This window comes from Microcebus murinus, chromosome 1 (assembly GCF_040939455.1).
Source record: "Microcebus murinus isolate Inina chromosome 1, M.murinus_Inina_mat1.0, whole genome shotgun sequence".
NCBI classification, from domain to species: domain Eukaryota; kingdom Metazoa; phylum Chordata; class Mammalia; order Primates; family Cheirogaleidae; genus Microcebus; species Microcebus murinus.
This window is the reverse complement of record NC_134104.1, coordinates 117,836,825-117,852,577: the sequence shown is the minus strand read 5'-3', so window position 1 is coordinate 117,852,577 and position 15,753 is coordinate 117,836,825. Positions and strand designations below refer to the sequence as shown.

At 36.3% G+C, this 15,753-nt stretch overlaps 1 protein-coding gene across 9 annotated transcripts in view; it reads right to left on the bottom strand.

Annotated features, from left to right (window-relative positions):
- The window catches only part of PIK3CB (phosphatidylinositol-4,5-bisphosphate 3-kinase catalytic subunit beta), a 141,419-nt gene that overhangs the window by 70,165 nt on the left and 55,501 nt on the right, over positions 1 to 15,753 (bottom strand). For all 9 annotated transcript variants that reach the window (XM_076005130.1, XM_076005127.1, XM_076005139.1 and 6 more), the window contains 3 exons: positions 9,014 to 9,237; positions 4,208 to 4,387; positions 1,169 to 1,339 (listed from right to left, as the gene is read on the bottom strand). In XM_076005130.1, the coding sequence (XP_075861245.1) occupies positions 1,169 to 1,339; positions 4,208 to 4,387; positions 9,014 to 9,237 (575 nt within the window). The remainder of the gene's footprint in view (positions 1 to 1,168; positions 1,340 to 4,207; positions 4,388 to 9,013; positions 9,238 to 15,753) is intronic.

The window sequence follows — 15,753 nt, the reverse complement described above, 5'->3', positions numbered from 1 at the left end:
GTGGATTATTAAAATTTGGTATATGTATACAATGGAATATTACTCAATTATAAGAAACGACAGTGATCTAGCACCTCTTATATTTTCTGGACTGAGCTTAAGCCCATTATCCGAAGTGATGTAACACAAGATTGGAAAAATAGGCTCCACTTGCACTTGCCATCAAACTGATACTGACAGATTAACACTATGGTGCTCACATGGTAGTAATATTCTCCAGGGATGGGGGATTGAGGGGGTAAACACAACTATAGGACACGGTGAGCATTGGAGGGGGAAGGGCATGCCTCTAACCCCTACTAGGGAGAGGTAATGATATAAAATGTAACCAAAATGTTTATACTCTCATAATACCCTGAAATAAATATATATATATATATATATATATATATACTAACACATCAAAAAAACCCCCAAAACAAAACAAAATTAATCATTATAACCTCTAGTAGTTTATTTCCATGGCAAAACATAGGCACTATTCCACTACTGCTAAGAGATATCACTAAAAGAAAAAGCAGCAATAAATAACATTAAAAGCCTTGTAAAAATTAAGAGTTGACCATTTACATTAATACAGAGGTAACATCAAGGCGCAGTTAAACATACAATTTGTAAAGATTGAGGAAATGACTAAAAAATGTTAAACGTTCAAATGAAGACAAACTTAGCATTTGCTTTATATAAATATATTACATTCTGGAAAAAATAGTGCCTTTCATTTATGTTTAATACTAAAAGAATTCAATATTGAGAAGACAGGCATATTATAACAAAACCACCACCACAGCTAAGCTGATACAAATAAATGATACTGGCAATTCAACTATTTCTGCGTATCTAACTTTTCTACTAGAGTATCTCAAATTGCTCATTGAAATCCTATGTTTAAAGCCTAATCTCTAATTTGATGGCATTTTTCTTTGGCACCAAAGGAACACCAAAAATATAAATGGCACATTTACATTTGTTTTTACCTTAAGTAAGGAAAAAGAATAGTAGCTTTTTTAGCTACTATTTTAAAATAAACAGTGATGGATTTTTGGTAAGTATGCATTGGGTTTTATAGCAGAAGTGAGCAAAGGAAACATGTATGAGACTGAAACATACTACCTAACAAAAATCACATGCCTTTATGGGTTACCAAAGGTTCACAAATGAAGCTTACAGAAATAATTCGCGTTTTCTTTGGTGGTAAAGGAAGAGGAAGGTTAGATGACTTTCTATTTATGGCAGCTTCTATGGCAATCATTTCTTGTTCATACATTTTCTTGATCTTGCAGCATTCCACAAGTATAAAGTGGGGAAGGGTCCTGTTCATTACACAATTCCGGATATACTACAGTGGCAAGAAAGAGGAAGCTATAAATTTTCATGCAAACATTTAAATCTACAGAATAAAATTAAGCTGAACAACACTATAACAAATGTGCTGTGAAAGTATAGCTTAAACAACTAAATATCAAGAATATGAGAATTTAAAATCACAATACAAAAACTAGTTACCATTAATTCAACACCTAAGTACCTAAAAACTAAGCTAAATAGACATGTCACTCTGTCGTCCTGGATAGAGTGCATTGGCATCATCATAGCTCACTGGAACTTCAAACTCCTGGGCTCAAGTGATCCTCCTGCCTCAGCCTTTCAAGTAGCTGGGACCACAGGTACGTGCCATGACACCTGGTTTATTTTTCTATTTTTAATAGAGACAGGATCTTGCTCTTGCTGGTCTTAAACTCCTGAGCTCAAGCAATCCTCCTGTCTTGGCTTCCCAGAGTGCTAGGATCACAGGCATTAGCCACTTCACTCAGCCTAGACAGACATGTTTCATGAGTTATAGTTAACTTTCATAACACTCTACAAGAAAGATTATCCCCTCATTTAACAAATTAAAGAAACGAAACTCAAAAGAGTTAAATTATACATCCAGTATCTGAAAAGACCTGGATTTAAATCTACTTTTCTGACAGCAAAGTCATACTTTAGCCAATCAGCCAGAAAAGGTGAATATGTGGTTCACATGTGTCAGATTCACATATTTCTTCAGCTCCCAGAGGTGGCCCCTTTATAGGACAGAGCTCTAAGCAAGTGTTAGCAACCATCTCCCCAACAAAAACCTACTGGCCATCCCAGTATAATGTTCTGCTTTATTTCCATGAAACCAGGATGACTGTCTAGAAGCATATAAGAAAAGGGGTGATTATTCATATTCACTAGAGATTCCTAACAAACTGAATAGGAATCCAATGTATTTCTCAGAAGAATAAATTTCCTATATAGATCCAAAGTGTGATTCAATGTACTGTAATTCAATTCAAAACTATTAAAAATAAATTTTTCAAATAAAAAAAATGTCCAGATTGGCCTCACAGTGGGAGTTACACGATATTATAAATATAACCACTCAAAAATTTTTCACTGTGAAAGATCCATTTCCCTCACATTCCTTTGCCTACATTATATATTTTCTCTCTTTGTTGTATTTCTTTGTATTAATAACAAATGGTGGCCGGGCGCAATGGCTCACGCCTGTAATCCTAGCACTTTGGGAGGCCGAGGCGGGCGGATTGCTCAAGGTCAGGAGTTCAAAACCAGCCTGAGCAAGAGCGAGACCCCCTCTCTATTAAAAATAGAAAGAAATTAATTGGCCAACTAAAAATATATATAGAAAAAATTAGCCGGGCATGGTGGCGCATGCCTGTAGTCCCAGCTACTTGGGAGGTTGAGGCAGGAGGATTGCCTGAGCCCAGGAGTTTGAGGTTGCTGTGAGCTAGGCTGATGCCACGGCACTCTAGCCCAGGCAACAGAGTGAGACTCAGTCTCAAAAAAAATAGATAAATAACAAATGGTAACTGCCAGTAAAATATACAGTTCTCTTACTAAGGTAAAAAAAAATGTTAAATTACAAAAGGAGGCTACTTGAATGATGGCAGAATATGAAAAGAAGTCAGTACTTCCATGTTGCCCACAATACACTTTTCACCTTCCTTTTTATGGGCTAGAGTTCAATTGCTTACTATCAGAATATCACAGGCTCCCAAAGCTGTGCATACAAGTTGTAACTGCTCCTAGGCCTTCTATCTACTAAGCCACAAAAATTAAGGGCCATATCAGAAACTGAAAAGAGGTATAAAATCCCATTATATTACACCTGCTAGTAAGTCACAGCTCCTTATTCTCAGACATCATTTTATATTTGACATGCATGTATCCCCCGATTTAAAAAAAAAACGTTAGAACAATAACATCAAAAAAACAGGATTTTCCTAAAATCCTGTTACTACTGACCAGTAATTTGGCACTTATCCTAATATTCCTTATATAATGACCACTTTTTAGTCTCTAAATATAATCTCAACAAAAATAGCTTCAAAGTTCTTTGAAGGCAAAGCCAGGGACCTATCATTTAAACTAATCCTTTGTGGGGAAAGAGCTGTTGCACTATACATATATTTAAACTCCACTTCATTCCAAAAATAATCTGAGGCAATTCAGTGTCATGCATAAAGCACATACTCAAAAAATTCACAATTAAATGAAAATAAATAAGTATCTCAAAGACTAAGAAAGGCTTTTGAGAGTAGTCAGACCTAATGGCTTACAAAATTCCTATCATACATGTAAATAACAAAAAAGGGGCAAGGGAAATTATACACATAACTATTAAAGGCTGAAGTTGAAAAGTTTTCTAATTCACAATGAAAATTTAAAATATTACTTTATGTAACTAACTGATAACTACATATAAATATTTATACAATTCAGTGAATGACCATTTAGTCAACTTTTTTAATATTTTACTTTCCCTAGAAAATTTCATATTTAAACCATATATTTATTTAACAAAATAGTAGGCAGCTGTAACAAATTGTGGTAAGAATTCATGCTACAGGAAAATAATTATAACATTAACTGAAACACTCAACAAAAAAGTAGAAGGCAAACACACATATAGACACACATATTTGTGTGTATAATCATTATGCTAAAAATATGTATAACTGCAAAAAGAAATGACAAAAATATGCCAAAATATTAACAATGATTATTTCAGAGTAAGTATGATTATAGATATTTACTATTAAATTCTGTATAATTTTCTGTAGGTTCCAAATGTTCCACCATGGGCATGCCTTTTTTTAATGAGAAATAAAAAATGCATACCCATATAATTTTCTAGTAAATTGATAGTTAATACACATACCTGGAACTGAATTAGTGGATGATCGCCAAATACATATTCAACTCTTCCACTGACTTGCAATACATAATCATAGGGGCTAGCTTCATCTTCCTTTCCATGAATAGTCAAACGTTTTTGTATTGCCAATTCATTTACTTTGATAGGATTCATGTTAGGAGATACTTGAAAGCTAAATACATCCTAAAAGGGGAAAGGGGGCAGAAGAAAACACCAACGTTTATATTTGTGCTGAAAAATCACTCTTATGATGATTATGTAATAATATGTACAAATGTACATAATATTAACATATGTACATCCCTTTACATCTTATATTCCAGAACATTTTTCTATATTCTGTGTCCATATAAAATTCGTTAAAATTTCTGACAATTTTAAAGTCATCTTACTGTATTTATAGTGCCATTATCTCCTAGAGGTAAGATTAATATTTAATTAATGTTACCATCAGATAGTATATCACATGTATTTTCCAGTGAACAGCTTTCTTTAAAAAGTTACAAAACCTATAGCTATTCAAATTTAGTCTACATTTTTTTTTTTTTTTTTTTTTTTTTTTTTTGAGACAGAGTCTCGCTTTGTTGTCCAGGCTAGAGTGAGTGCCGTGGCATCAGCCTGGCTCACAGCAACCTCAAACTCCTGGGCTCGAGCAATCCTGCTGCCTCAGCCTCCCGAGTAGCTGGGACTACAGGCATGCGCCACCATGCCCGGCTAATTTTTTTTTTATATATATATATCAGTTGGCCAATTAATTTCTTTCTATTTATAGTAGAGACGGGGTCTCGCTCTTGCTCAGGCTGGTTTTGAACTCCTGACCTTGAGCAATCCGCCCGCCTCGGCCTCCCAAGAGCTAGGATTACAGGCGTGAGCCACCGCGCCCAGCCTACATTTTTAAGAAATATTATTTTTTGACTAGTAAAAAGAGATTCATCCTTTTTACCAATGAAACCATAATTAAATGAATTGTGCCCAATTTTACAGACATGAAAATGGGAATATATAGAAATTTTAATCAATAAAAAAATGAAGATATAGTTGAGATAGAACATTACCAAATCTGTTTATCATAAAACCCAATGTGGTACAGATAACACCTGAATCCTCTCATAATCTACAGCAAGATAATTTCCCACCATATGATCATATTCCAAAGATATAAGAAACTCACTATCAGGCAAAGCAGCCAACTGCTACTCTGGGCAACTGATTGCTAGAAAATTCTATATACAGACTTGACATCAATTTTGCAAATTTTCCATTAAATAAATTTAAACTACTTCCCCTTTCCACAAAGTCCCTTAAATTCAAACTTTTTGAACCTTAAGTTAGTATTCACATCTATTTTGTCCATTATTTTTACTTATTCTTCTGTATTTACTGTATGAGTTGGTGCCTGCTATAGACAATGTCTGTGTCTCCTCCAAATTCAAATGTAAAAACTTAATACTCAATGGCATTTGGAAGTAGGGAGTTTGGGATGTGATCAGGTCATAAAGGCAGAGCCCCTCACGAATGGGACTGGTTCCTTTATATGAGATTCCAGAGAGCTCCCTTCCATCTTCTGCCACATAACAATACAGCAAGAACATATTCATCTACCTACCAGGAAGCAGACCCTCATCAGACATGGAATCTGTTGGCAGCCTAATCTTAGATTTCTGAGTTTCTAGAACTGTGAGTAATAAATTTCTATTGTTTGTAAGCCACCTGATCTATAGTATTCTGTTACAGCAGCACAAACAGATTCAATGCCATATGCACTAAAGCATACCAGCTAGAATGCTAGGAATCATTTTGAGAAGTCCCATTACTCCCCTTTCCTTCTCCATCTCACTTCCCAATAAGATACTAATGATCTCATATCCTAATGGTTTCCAATCCATTACCTTCACTCCATTCCCTGTGCAACTATGATTCCTAGAATTAACAATAATGTATCTGTGAAGTGACCGCTGAGACCATTGTTCTATAAAATTCAGATACAATAGGTCTATGATTATGTTTATCTTGCTTCTTAAAAACCATGTCATAAGCCTGGCTGATACTATGTGGTCATCTAAAATTTCTGAAGCTTTTCACAAATTCCTGGCTAGCTTTCCCCCTACCAATCCCCAAAAATCATTTTTTATCCCAAATGGACATCTTATCACATTTCATCTCATTTTTAGTTTAGTGTACCTCACATGCCATTTTATTATTTTATTTTATTATTTTATTTTGAGACAGAGTCTCACTTTGTTGCCCAGGCTAGAGTGAGTGCCCTGGCATCAGCCTAGCTCACAGCAACTTCAAACTCCTGGGCTCAAGCAACTCTATTGCCTCAGCCTCCCGGGTAGCTGGGACTAGAGGCATGTGCCACCATGCCCGGCTAATTTTTTCTCTGTATATTAATTGGCCAATTAATTTATTTCTATTTATAGTAGAGATGGGGTCTCGCTCTTGTTCAGGCTGGTGTCAAACTCCTGACCTTGAGCGATCTACCCGCCTCATCCTCCCAGAGTGCTAGGATTACAGGCGTGAGCTACCGCGCCCGGCCCCTCACATGCTACTTTGCATGGACCAGTGCTAGCCATAAGCTGCTGATGGTGAAAAGTCCAAATGGGAATTTTATAGAAGTGGGAGGGGGAAAGGGAGAATGCATATATAATGGAGTATGTTGCCAGCAGTTTTATTCTGAGATTATGAAATTCTTCTTTTTTGGTAGAAAAGTATTCATTAATTTATGAAAAACTATGGGCAAAAAATGATGGTTTGGGATTTTTTTTTCAAATGTCCTTACTTAGTTAAATAAAAACCTATAAATTCTATGTGATTTCACAAATTTTTTTTAAATAACTTAATTTTACTGGTCTATACAATCAAAAGTCTAGGTAAAACCAGAAATACCTGGATAAACTCCTGGCTCTACCACTGACCACAAAACACTAAACTACTCTTCTAGGCTGGGCAAGGTCACTCATTCCTGTAATCCCAGCACTCTGGGAGGCCAAAGTGGGAGGTTCACTTGAGCCCAGGAGTTTGAGACCAGCCTGGGCAACATAGCAAGACCCCATCTCTACAAAAAAAAATTTTTTTTAATTAGTATAGTGGAGCACTCCTGGACACCTAGCTACTGGGTAAGCTGAGGTAGAAAGATCATTCGAGCCCAGGAGTTCAAGGCTGCAGAGTGCTATGATGTAGCCAATGCACTCTAGCCTGGGTGACAGAGCAAGACCTCATCTCTAAAAATATAATAAACCTGACTTCCTTTCAGTTTCTTCACTGTAAAATGGGGGGAAAGAAAACAACACTCTCTAGGGTTGGTGTGGAGAATATATGAAATGGATCCTGGCACAGTATAAGTGCTCAATACAGAAGAGTTTCTGTTAATGGTGGCTGTCATTGCTCTGGATATCACAGTAATTCAAGAACAAAACATCCTTGAATTCCTACCTTAATCTAAGGCCAGACACTAGATGACAGAATGACCATACTTGATACAAAGGTGGTAGCATAATATAGTTTGTGTAATTGCTGTGGGCATTTAAAAATGAATTAGCTATATGTACACTCTACTATAATGTTTAATTCCTAATCACCACTTAATTCATATATTCACAGATGCAAATATAAGAATATGGAAAAAAAAGAGAGATCATTTTGGTTAGGCTTTTCATTTTCTACACATTAAAAAAAAATTACATGAGAAAAAGAATTTGCAATGAAGAACACTACCTAGACCAACAGTTGGCAGGCAAACATTTTCTATAAAAGACCAGGCTTTGAGCCGGGCGTGGTGGCTCACGCCTGTAATCCTAGCACTCTGGGAGGCTGAGGCGGGCGGATTGCTCAAGGTCAGGAGTTTGAAACCAGCCTGAGCAAGAGCGAGACCCCGTCTCTACTATAAATAGAAAGAAATTAATTGGCCAACTAATATATATATATAAAAATTAGCCGGGCATGGTGGCGCATGCCTGTAGTCCCAGCTACTCGGGAGGCTGAGGCAGGAGGATTGCTTGAGCCCAGGAGTTTGAGGTTGCTGTGAGCTAGGCTGACACCACGGCACTCACTCTAGCCTGGGCAACAAAGCGAGACTCTGTCTCAAAAAAAAAAAAAAAAAAAAAAGACCAGGCTTTGCTGAAAACATACAATTCTATGTTGCATATTCTTTTTTTTTGCTTATTTTTGTAAACATTCCTTTACAATTCTTTAAGGTTTTTTTTACACGCCTTTAAAAATGTAAAAACCAGGCCTGGCATGGTGGCTCACAACTATAATCCTAGCACTCTGGGAGGCCGAGGCGGGCAGATTGCTCAAGGTCAGGAGTTGGAAACCAGTCTGAGCAAGAGCGAGACCGCATCTCCACTATAAATAGAAATAAATTAATTGGCCAACTAATATATAGAGAAAAAATTAGCTGGGCATGGTGGCGCATGCCTGTAGTCCCAGCTACTCGGAAGGCTCAGGGAGAAGGATTGCTTGAGCCCAGGAGTTTGAGGTTGCTGTGAGCTAGGCTGACGCCAGGGCACTCACTCTAGCCTGGGCAACAAAGTGAGACTCTGTCTCAAAAAAAAAAAAAAAAGTAAAAACCAATTAAACAGTACTGTTTGCCAGCCCTATTCTAAACCATTCCATTGCCTTAAGAAATCATTTATGTATAAATGGTGTCACTTTAGACTGTTATACATAATTCTAAATATCTTTCCATCTTAAATCTTTTTAAAACTGTGCTTTATAATAGTGTTTGCTAGGCAAGCAAAAAACACTTCTAAGAATGGAGTTTCATTCAGGTAAAAGTAAGAGATTTAGCACAAAATATAATCCTACCTGACAGTTTTCAAAATGAACAGCTACAATGAGCTTTCCTCCATAAAGTTTATCTTCTAAGTTTTCAAAGATGGATGGTTCATGTTCTGGTGGGTATGTTTGTTTTAGCCAGTCCATCCAAGACAATCCAACAAGTGACTGAATCTTTTCTTCACTGAATGTGCGCATTTTCCTCCGAAATTCATTCACTTCAGGATCCTTCAAGGCATCAAATTCGTGCAGACCTAAACACATTTTCAAAGACATCATTTTCTGAAACTAACAATAATAAAAGAGAATACAAAATATATTTAACAAAACTTGGATTGTTTGGTGTTTATCAAGCAGACAAAACTTGGGAAGAAAATATCATAAAAGATATAAAAAATAACCCAGATAAAATATTAAATCTCATGTAGAAAAGACAAACATAGAATTGAATTTCTAATGAATATAAACTCAAAACCTCATAAAGATATGCAGTTTGATTATGAGTTTTACAAGATAATCACTGAAACTCACAATACATGTTTTTAAAACATGTATAAAAGATCCACAGTTTTTATTTAACCAAGTAAAGCACATTTAAAATATCTGAGAAAGGCTAAGAATCTGAAAACTACTCCAATATTGTAACCTAAAACTGAAGTTATTATTCAACTTAAAATGTGGTAACCTATGGGGATGGCTATGCATACATGATTGTAGAGGGTATAGGGGAAAATCTTACATCTTTCTTTCACTTTTGATATGAACCTAAAACTGCTCTAAAAGATAAAATCTATTAAGAAAAACTTGGTAAACAAATTTTATGGATTGAGTTTTCCATTTGTTGTGATTTTTCAATGTTTATAGTAGTAATGTATTATATTAGTCAAAAATCCCATAAACATAAAATTATTCTTTGTTGTACAGTTGACCCTTTAACAGCACAGGGGTCAGGGGCACTGACCCTCACACAGTCAAAATGTGCATATAACTTTTCATTCCCCAAACACTTAACTACTAATAGCCTACTGTTAACCAGAAGCCTTACCAATAATACCGTCAATTAACACATATTTTCTGCTTTACATGTATTATATACTATGTTCTCCAAATAAAGTAAGCCAAATAGAATATTAAGGAAATCATGAGTAAGAGAAAATATATTTACTATTCATTAAGTAAAAGTGGATCATCACAAAGGTCTTCATCCTAGTCTTGTTGAAGAAGAGGTAGAGAAGGAGTTGGTCTTACTGTGTCAGGGGCGGCAGAAGCAAGAAGAGATGGTGGTGGAAAGGGAGGCAGGAGAGGCAAGTATACTTGATGTAAACTTACGGAAATATATTATAATTTCTGCCTTTTTTGCTTTTTCATTTGTGTAAAAATGTTTCTATATGCTTGCTACCAATCCTTTTTCCACCATTTGCTTTAGTTTCAGTGCCCATATCATAGAAGGGTCCATGATGTAACAGAAGTCAAAAGAGGTCATTTCCATCAAGTCATTTTCTGTTAATTCCTCTGGTGTGGTGTCTATTAGGTCTTTAATTCCTCCAAGATCCATATCTTGAAACCCTTTACTTCCTACTTTTTTTTTGGGGGGGGCCATATCTACAATCCCTTCCATGATTTCCTTGATTGGCTCTGTACCATAAATCCTGTTAAGTCATGCACACCTGGACAGTTTTCTCTAGCAAGAATTTATTTTGGGGGGCTTGATGGATTTCACAGCTTTTTCTATAATAAGGATGGCCATCTCCAATGATGTAATCCTTCTAGACTTTCATGATGTTCAGGGTTCTCTTCCAGAGTGTTGACAATCCTTTCCATAGAGTACCATGTGTAATGAATGAGCCTTAAAGGTCCTTATGATTCCCTGATCCAGAGTTTGAATTAAAGATACTATGTTTGGGGGCAAGTACACAACTTTGATGCCCTTGGTGTTGAACTCATGGGGTATGGGGTAGCCAGGGGCATTGTCCAATATCAAAAGAACTTTAAAAGGCAGACCCTTGTTGGCAAGGTACTTCCTGACTTCAGGGACAAAGCATCAATGGGACCAACCAGAAAAAGGGTTCTCATTGTCCGGGGCTACTTGTTGTACAACCAAAAGACTGGCAGCTGGTATTTAGCTTTTCCCTTCAAGGCTTGATGGTTAGCAGATTTATAGATAAGGTCAGTCCTAATCATAAACCAGATTGCATTTGCATAAAACAGGAGATGTAGCTTCTGCTGACCAAGAGGCAGCAGATGAGCTCCCTGGTGCCATTCAGAAAATTGGAGAAAGGATATCTGCCTGAATGGGTTTTAAATGCAGACAAAAGTACCCTATTATGGAAAAAATACCAAAAGGACAATTATTAGTAAGGAAGAGAAGCAAGCACCAGGATTTAAGGTAGGAAGGGATAGACTTGATACTGTTTTATGCAAATGCAGACTGGTTTGTAATTAGGACTGACCTTATCTATAAATCTGCTAACCATCAAGCCTTGAAGAGAAAAGCTAAATACCATCTATCTAACCATCAAGCCTTAAAGAGAAAAGCTAAATACCATCTATCCCTTCCTACCTTAAATCCTGGTGCTTGCTTCTCTTCCTTGTCTGCATTTAAAACCCATTCAGGCAGATATCCATTTTTTTAGCCAAATCTCTTTGGAAAATTATCAAACCATCCTTGCTAACATTAAATTCTCCAGCTTTTGATCTTTCATCTGCCTTTTGCTTTAAGTTGTCATACAATGACTTCACTTTGTCTGAAATCATATTAGAATCCAAAGGTGTGCCTTTCTTACAGAAATATTGTAGCCCCAAAAGCTGCATTATCAATATGAGATAAAAAGGTATTTCACCAAAAAAATGCAAAAGTTTTCATACCTGCTAGCACAGATGCAGCAATAGCTTCATAAATTTCCTTTTCTTTTTTCACAATGGTCCGTATACCGGATTCATTTAAAATGAAATTGAAATGGTGGGCAACCACAGCTGTAGACCTCAAGCTACAGTACATATCAAGCAATCCAACTTAATTTTTTTTTTTTAAGAGATGGGGTCTGGGTATGTAGCCCAGGCTGGAGTGCAGTCTCCATTCACAAGCACAATCATGGCATATTAGCACCTCAAACTCCTGGGCTCAAGACATCCTCACGCTACTGAGTAGCTGGGATCCATGCCACTACACCAAATGGCAATTCAACTTTTCCTTATAGTGCCATGACTTTTCTCTGCTTCTTAGAAACACTTCCAGCATCACAAGTGTCACTTTGTATGGGTCCCATGGTGTCATTTAAGGTTGACAGTATTGCATTAAACATTATCATGTTACTCCCTTACTTAAATTCTTTCACTAGCTTCCCACTTAGAAGTAAATCTCTACTTTTTACAAGGCCTGGGTAGTTCTGCATGCTCTGAAGCTGGTTGTCTCTCTAGTTTTCCCTACTTTTCCACCTGTCCCCTTAAACTACCATAATCAATTTCTTTTATTCTTTGAATAGGCCATTCTTCACACATCCATTCCTTCTACCTTTTCCTTATTCCAACCTCCTTCACCTGCCAAATTCCTAATCAGCAATGAAGGCTCAGTTTAGCTGTATATCCTCTGAAAGGCCATCCCTGACTCACAAAAGTGGATATAAGGTGACCTTCAGTTTTATTTTCTTTTTAATCAACAAATAATAATTGTGGCCGAGCATGGTGGCTCATGCCTGTAATCCTAGCTCTCTGGGAGGCTGAGGCGGGCGGATTGCTCGAGGTCAGGAGTTCAAAACCAGCCTGAGCAAGAGTGAGACCCCATCTCTACTATAAACAGAAAGAAATTAATTGGCCAACTAATATATATATAAAAAAAAATTAGCCGGGCATGGTGGTGCATGCCTGTAGTCCCAGCTACTTGGGAGGCTGAGGCAGAAGGATTGCTTGAGCCAGGAGATTGAGGTTGCTGTGAGCTAGGCTGACGCCATGGCACTCACTCTAGCCTAGGCAAAAAAGCGAGACTCTGTCTCAAAAAAAAAAAAAAAAAAAAGACTACCAGAATAACAAATAATAATTGTATATATTTAAGGCGTACAATGTGATGCTTCAATACATGTATATATGGTGGAATGATCAAGTAAAGCTAATTAGCATATCTATCACCTCAAATATTTATAATTTTTGTGGTAAGAACATTTAAAAATCCTCTTTTAGCTATTTTGAAATATACAATATTAACTAATTGTTAATTAGTTATGCAATAGAACACCAGAACTTACTCCCAACTGAAACTTTGTACCCACTGACCAATTTCTCTCCTTTCCTAGTCCACCACCACATCATGACCCATTGCTCTGCCTCTGGCAACCACCATTCTACTCTCTACTTCTTTAAGTTTGACTATTTTAGTTTCCACATATAAGTAAGATCATACAGTATCTGAAGATGAACTTCCTTGACTTAGCATAGCAGTTCATACATTGCACTGATGTTTACTGATCCATATTTCCCACTGGACTGTTAGTTCCAAGCAAGGACCACATCACTCAAGGTCATTGTTATGTATAATTTCTAATATAAACATTCAACATAATTACTTTGAATTGCAATCGTTATTGTTCTGGTAATATTTTTTAATGTTATAAATAAGGGACTGTTCATATAACTGTTGGAATTACCTGAAAATACAGATTTCCTTAATTCATCCCAGAGTCACTGAATCCTAATCTCTGAGAATCTTCGTTTTCAAGAAATTTACATAGCCTGAATTTGGGAATCTTAAAAATAGAAACTTTGCCATAAATTTAAAAAACTTAGGGTACGTCGGCCGGGCGCGGTGGCTCATGACTGTAATCCTAGCACTCTGGGAGGCCGAGGCAGGCAGATTGCTCGAGGTCAGGAGTTCAAAACCAGCCTGAGCAAGAGCGAGACCCCGTCTCCACTATAAATAGAAAGAAATTAATTGGCCAACTAATATATATAGAAAAAATTAGCCGGGCATGTTGGCAGATGCCTGTAGTCCCAGCTACTCGGGAGGCTGAGGCAGCAGGATCGCTTGAGCCCAGGAGTTTGAGGTTGCTGTGAGCTAGGCTGACGCTATGGCACTCACTCTAGCCTGGGCAACAAAGTGAGACTTTGTCTCAAAAAAAAAAAACAAAAAAAAAAAAACTTAGGCTAAGTAATTTAATATTAAACCTAGTTAATTTCCTACATGCTTTCTTGTAAGAGGATAGCAAAGCTTAAGTTTTCATTAAGACTACTATATACTTTACAGTCTAATATAATTTTTATATTTAAAAAGTATTAAATAGACAATTTATTCATACTAAAAATACTGTTAAAATCCTACAGACTATATATGCTCCTCACTTAAGATACGTCACAGGTTTTGATAAGTCACAGGAAATAAGGGAGTTTTCAAATATTTTTCTCATGATGCTGACAAAATCCTCTCATTGAAATTATTTTACTTGGTGTTTAAAGAAACTAATGCAGGGGTGGCATGTATCTTCACTATAGAGAATAACCAGAACCCAAATTTCAGCTATATAAATAATTATTTGGAATAAACATAGAAAATAAAACGATCAGGCACATCATCTTTCAGGAAAAGGTATTTTTAGCCTGTTCAGAGCAGTTATGTTTCTAAAGGTTTTACTGTTTTCTTTGGAGAGAGGAGGTAGTAACCTAGTTCCTAAAGTTAAACTGAAATCATTGTTTATTGTTTGCTCAGAAGGCATTACCTCACCAAGCCCTGGTTGTAGCAGTCATCATAGATAAATCAACAACTGCAAAAATTAACTTGACTTGTCAAGTATTAAAAGTGAAATTTTATTCAAAAATACTCAACTTACTCAACTTCCTAAATAAATGCTAACATTTAAATTTATGCATATGATCATAATGTCAGCTTTCCTAGACATGCTGCAAAGTATAATTTATAAACAGTTAAAAACATATAAACTACTTAATTTACATAATAAAACATTCCTTATATCTTCACCATTCAAATTGTAGGGCAGATTACATTTTAAAATTTTATACAATAAGCCTTATGATATCGCATGATATATGACACATTATTTATAGAAAGAAAAATTCAACTCTAACATATATCAGACCCCTGTGCTGTGGCAGGGTAAAGGTATGGCTGCTAGATTAAAAATAGCATGCTCAATTCAATTTGAATTTTAAATAAACAAAGAATATTTTAGAAACATAAGCATAGCATATCCTATGTAATATTTGGCTCTCCTACATTTTCACTTGCTAAATCTGGCAAGTGTAGGTAGAGGTAATGGAAGCTAATGAATCATGTCTTAGAGATCAAGACGAGAAGAAAGAGTAGTAATTGAAGTTTTGAAAAAGTGGTAAATCTCAAAGAGATACCAATGCCCTAAAGAAATTTGGCTCACTCTGCGGTACTTTTTGGATTATCAAATAGTTTAGCTTCCCTAAACAACCAATGTAGTTTTCTGGTCTGCTTCCTTCCAACAGCATAAAAATACACAAAAACTATGTATTATTGTCCATAAAATAAAAAACAAATGAACAAAGAAAAGTTCTTGAAAGACATACAATGTATCTGAAAGAAACACATCAAAATGTTATCAGTGGGGCCCGGCCCCGTGGCTCATGCCTGTAATCCTAGCACTCTGGGAGGCCGAGTCGGGTGGATTGCTCAAGGTCAGGAGTTTGAAACCAGTCGAAGCAAGACCCCATCTCTACTAAAAAAAAAACAGAAAGAAACTAACTGACCAACTAAAAGTAGTTGGTCAATTAAACAAAAAATTAGCCGGGCATGGTGGTGC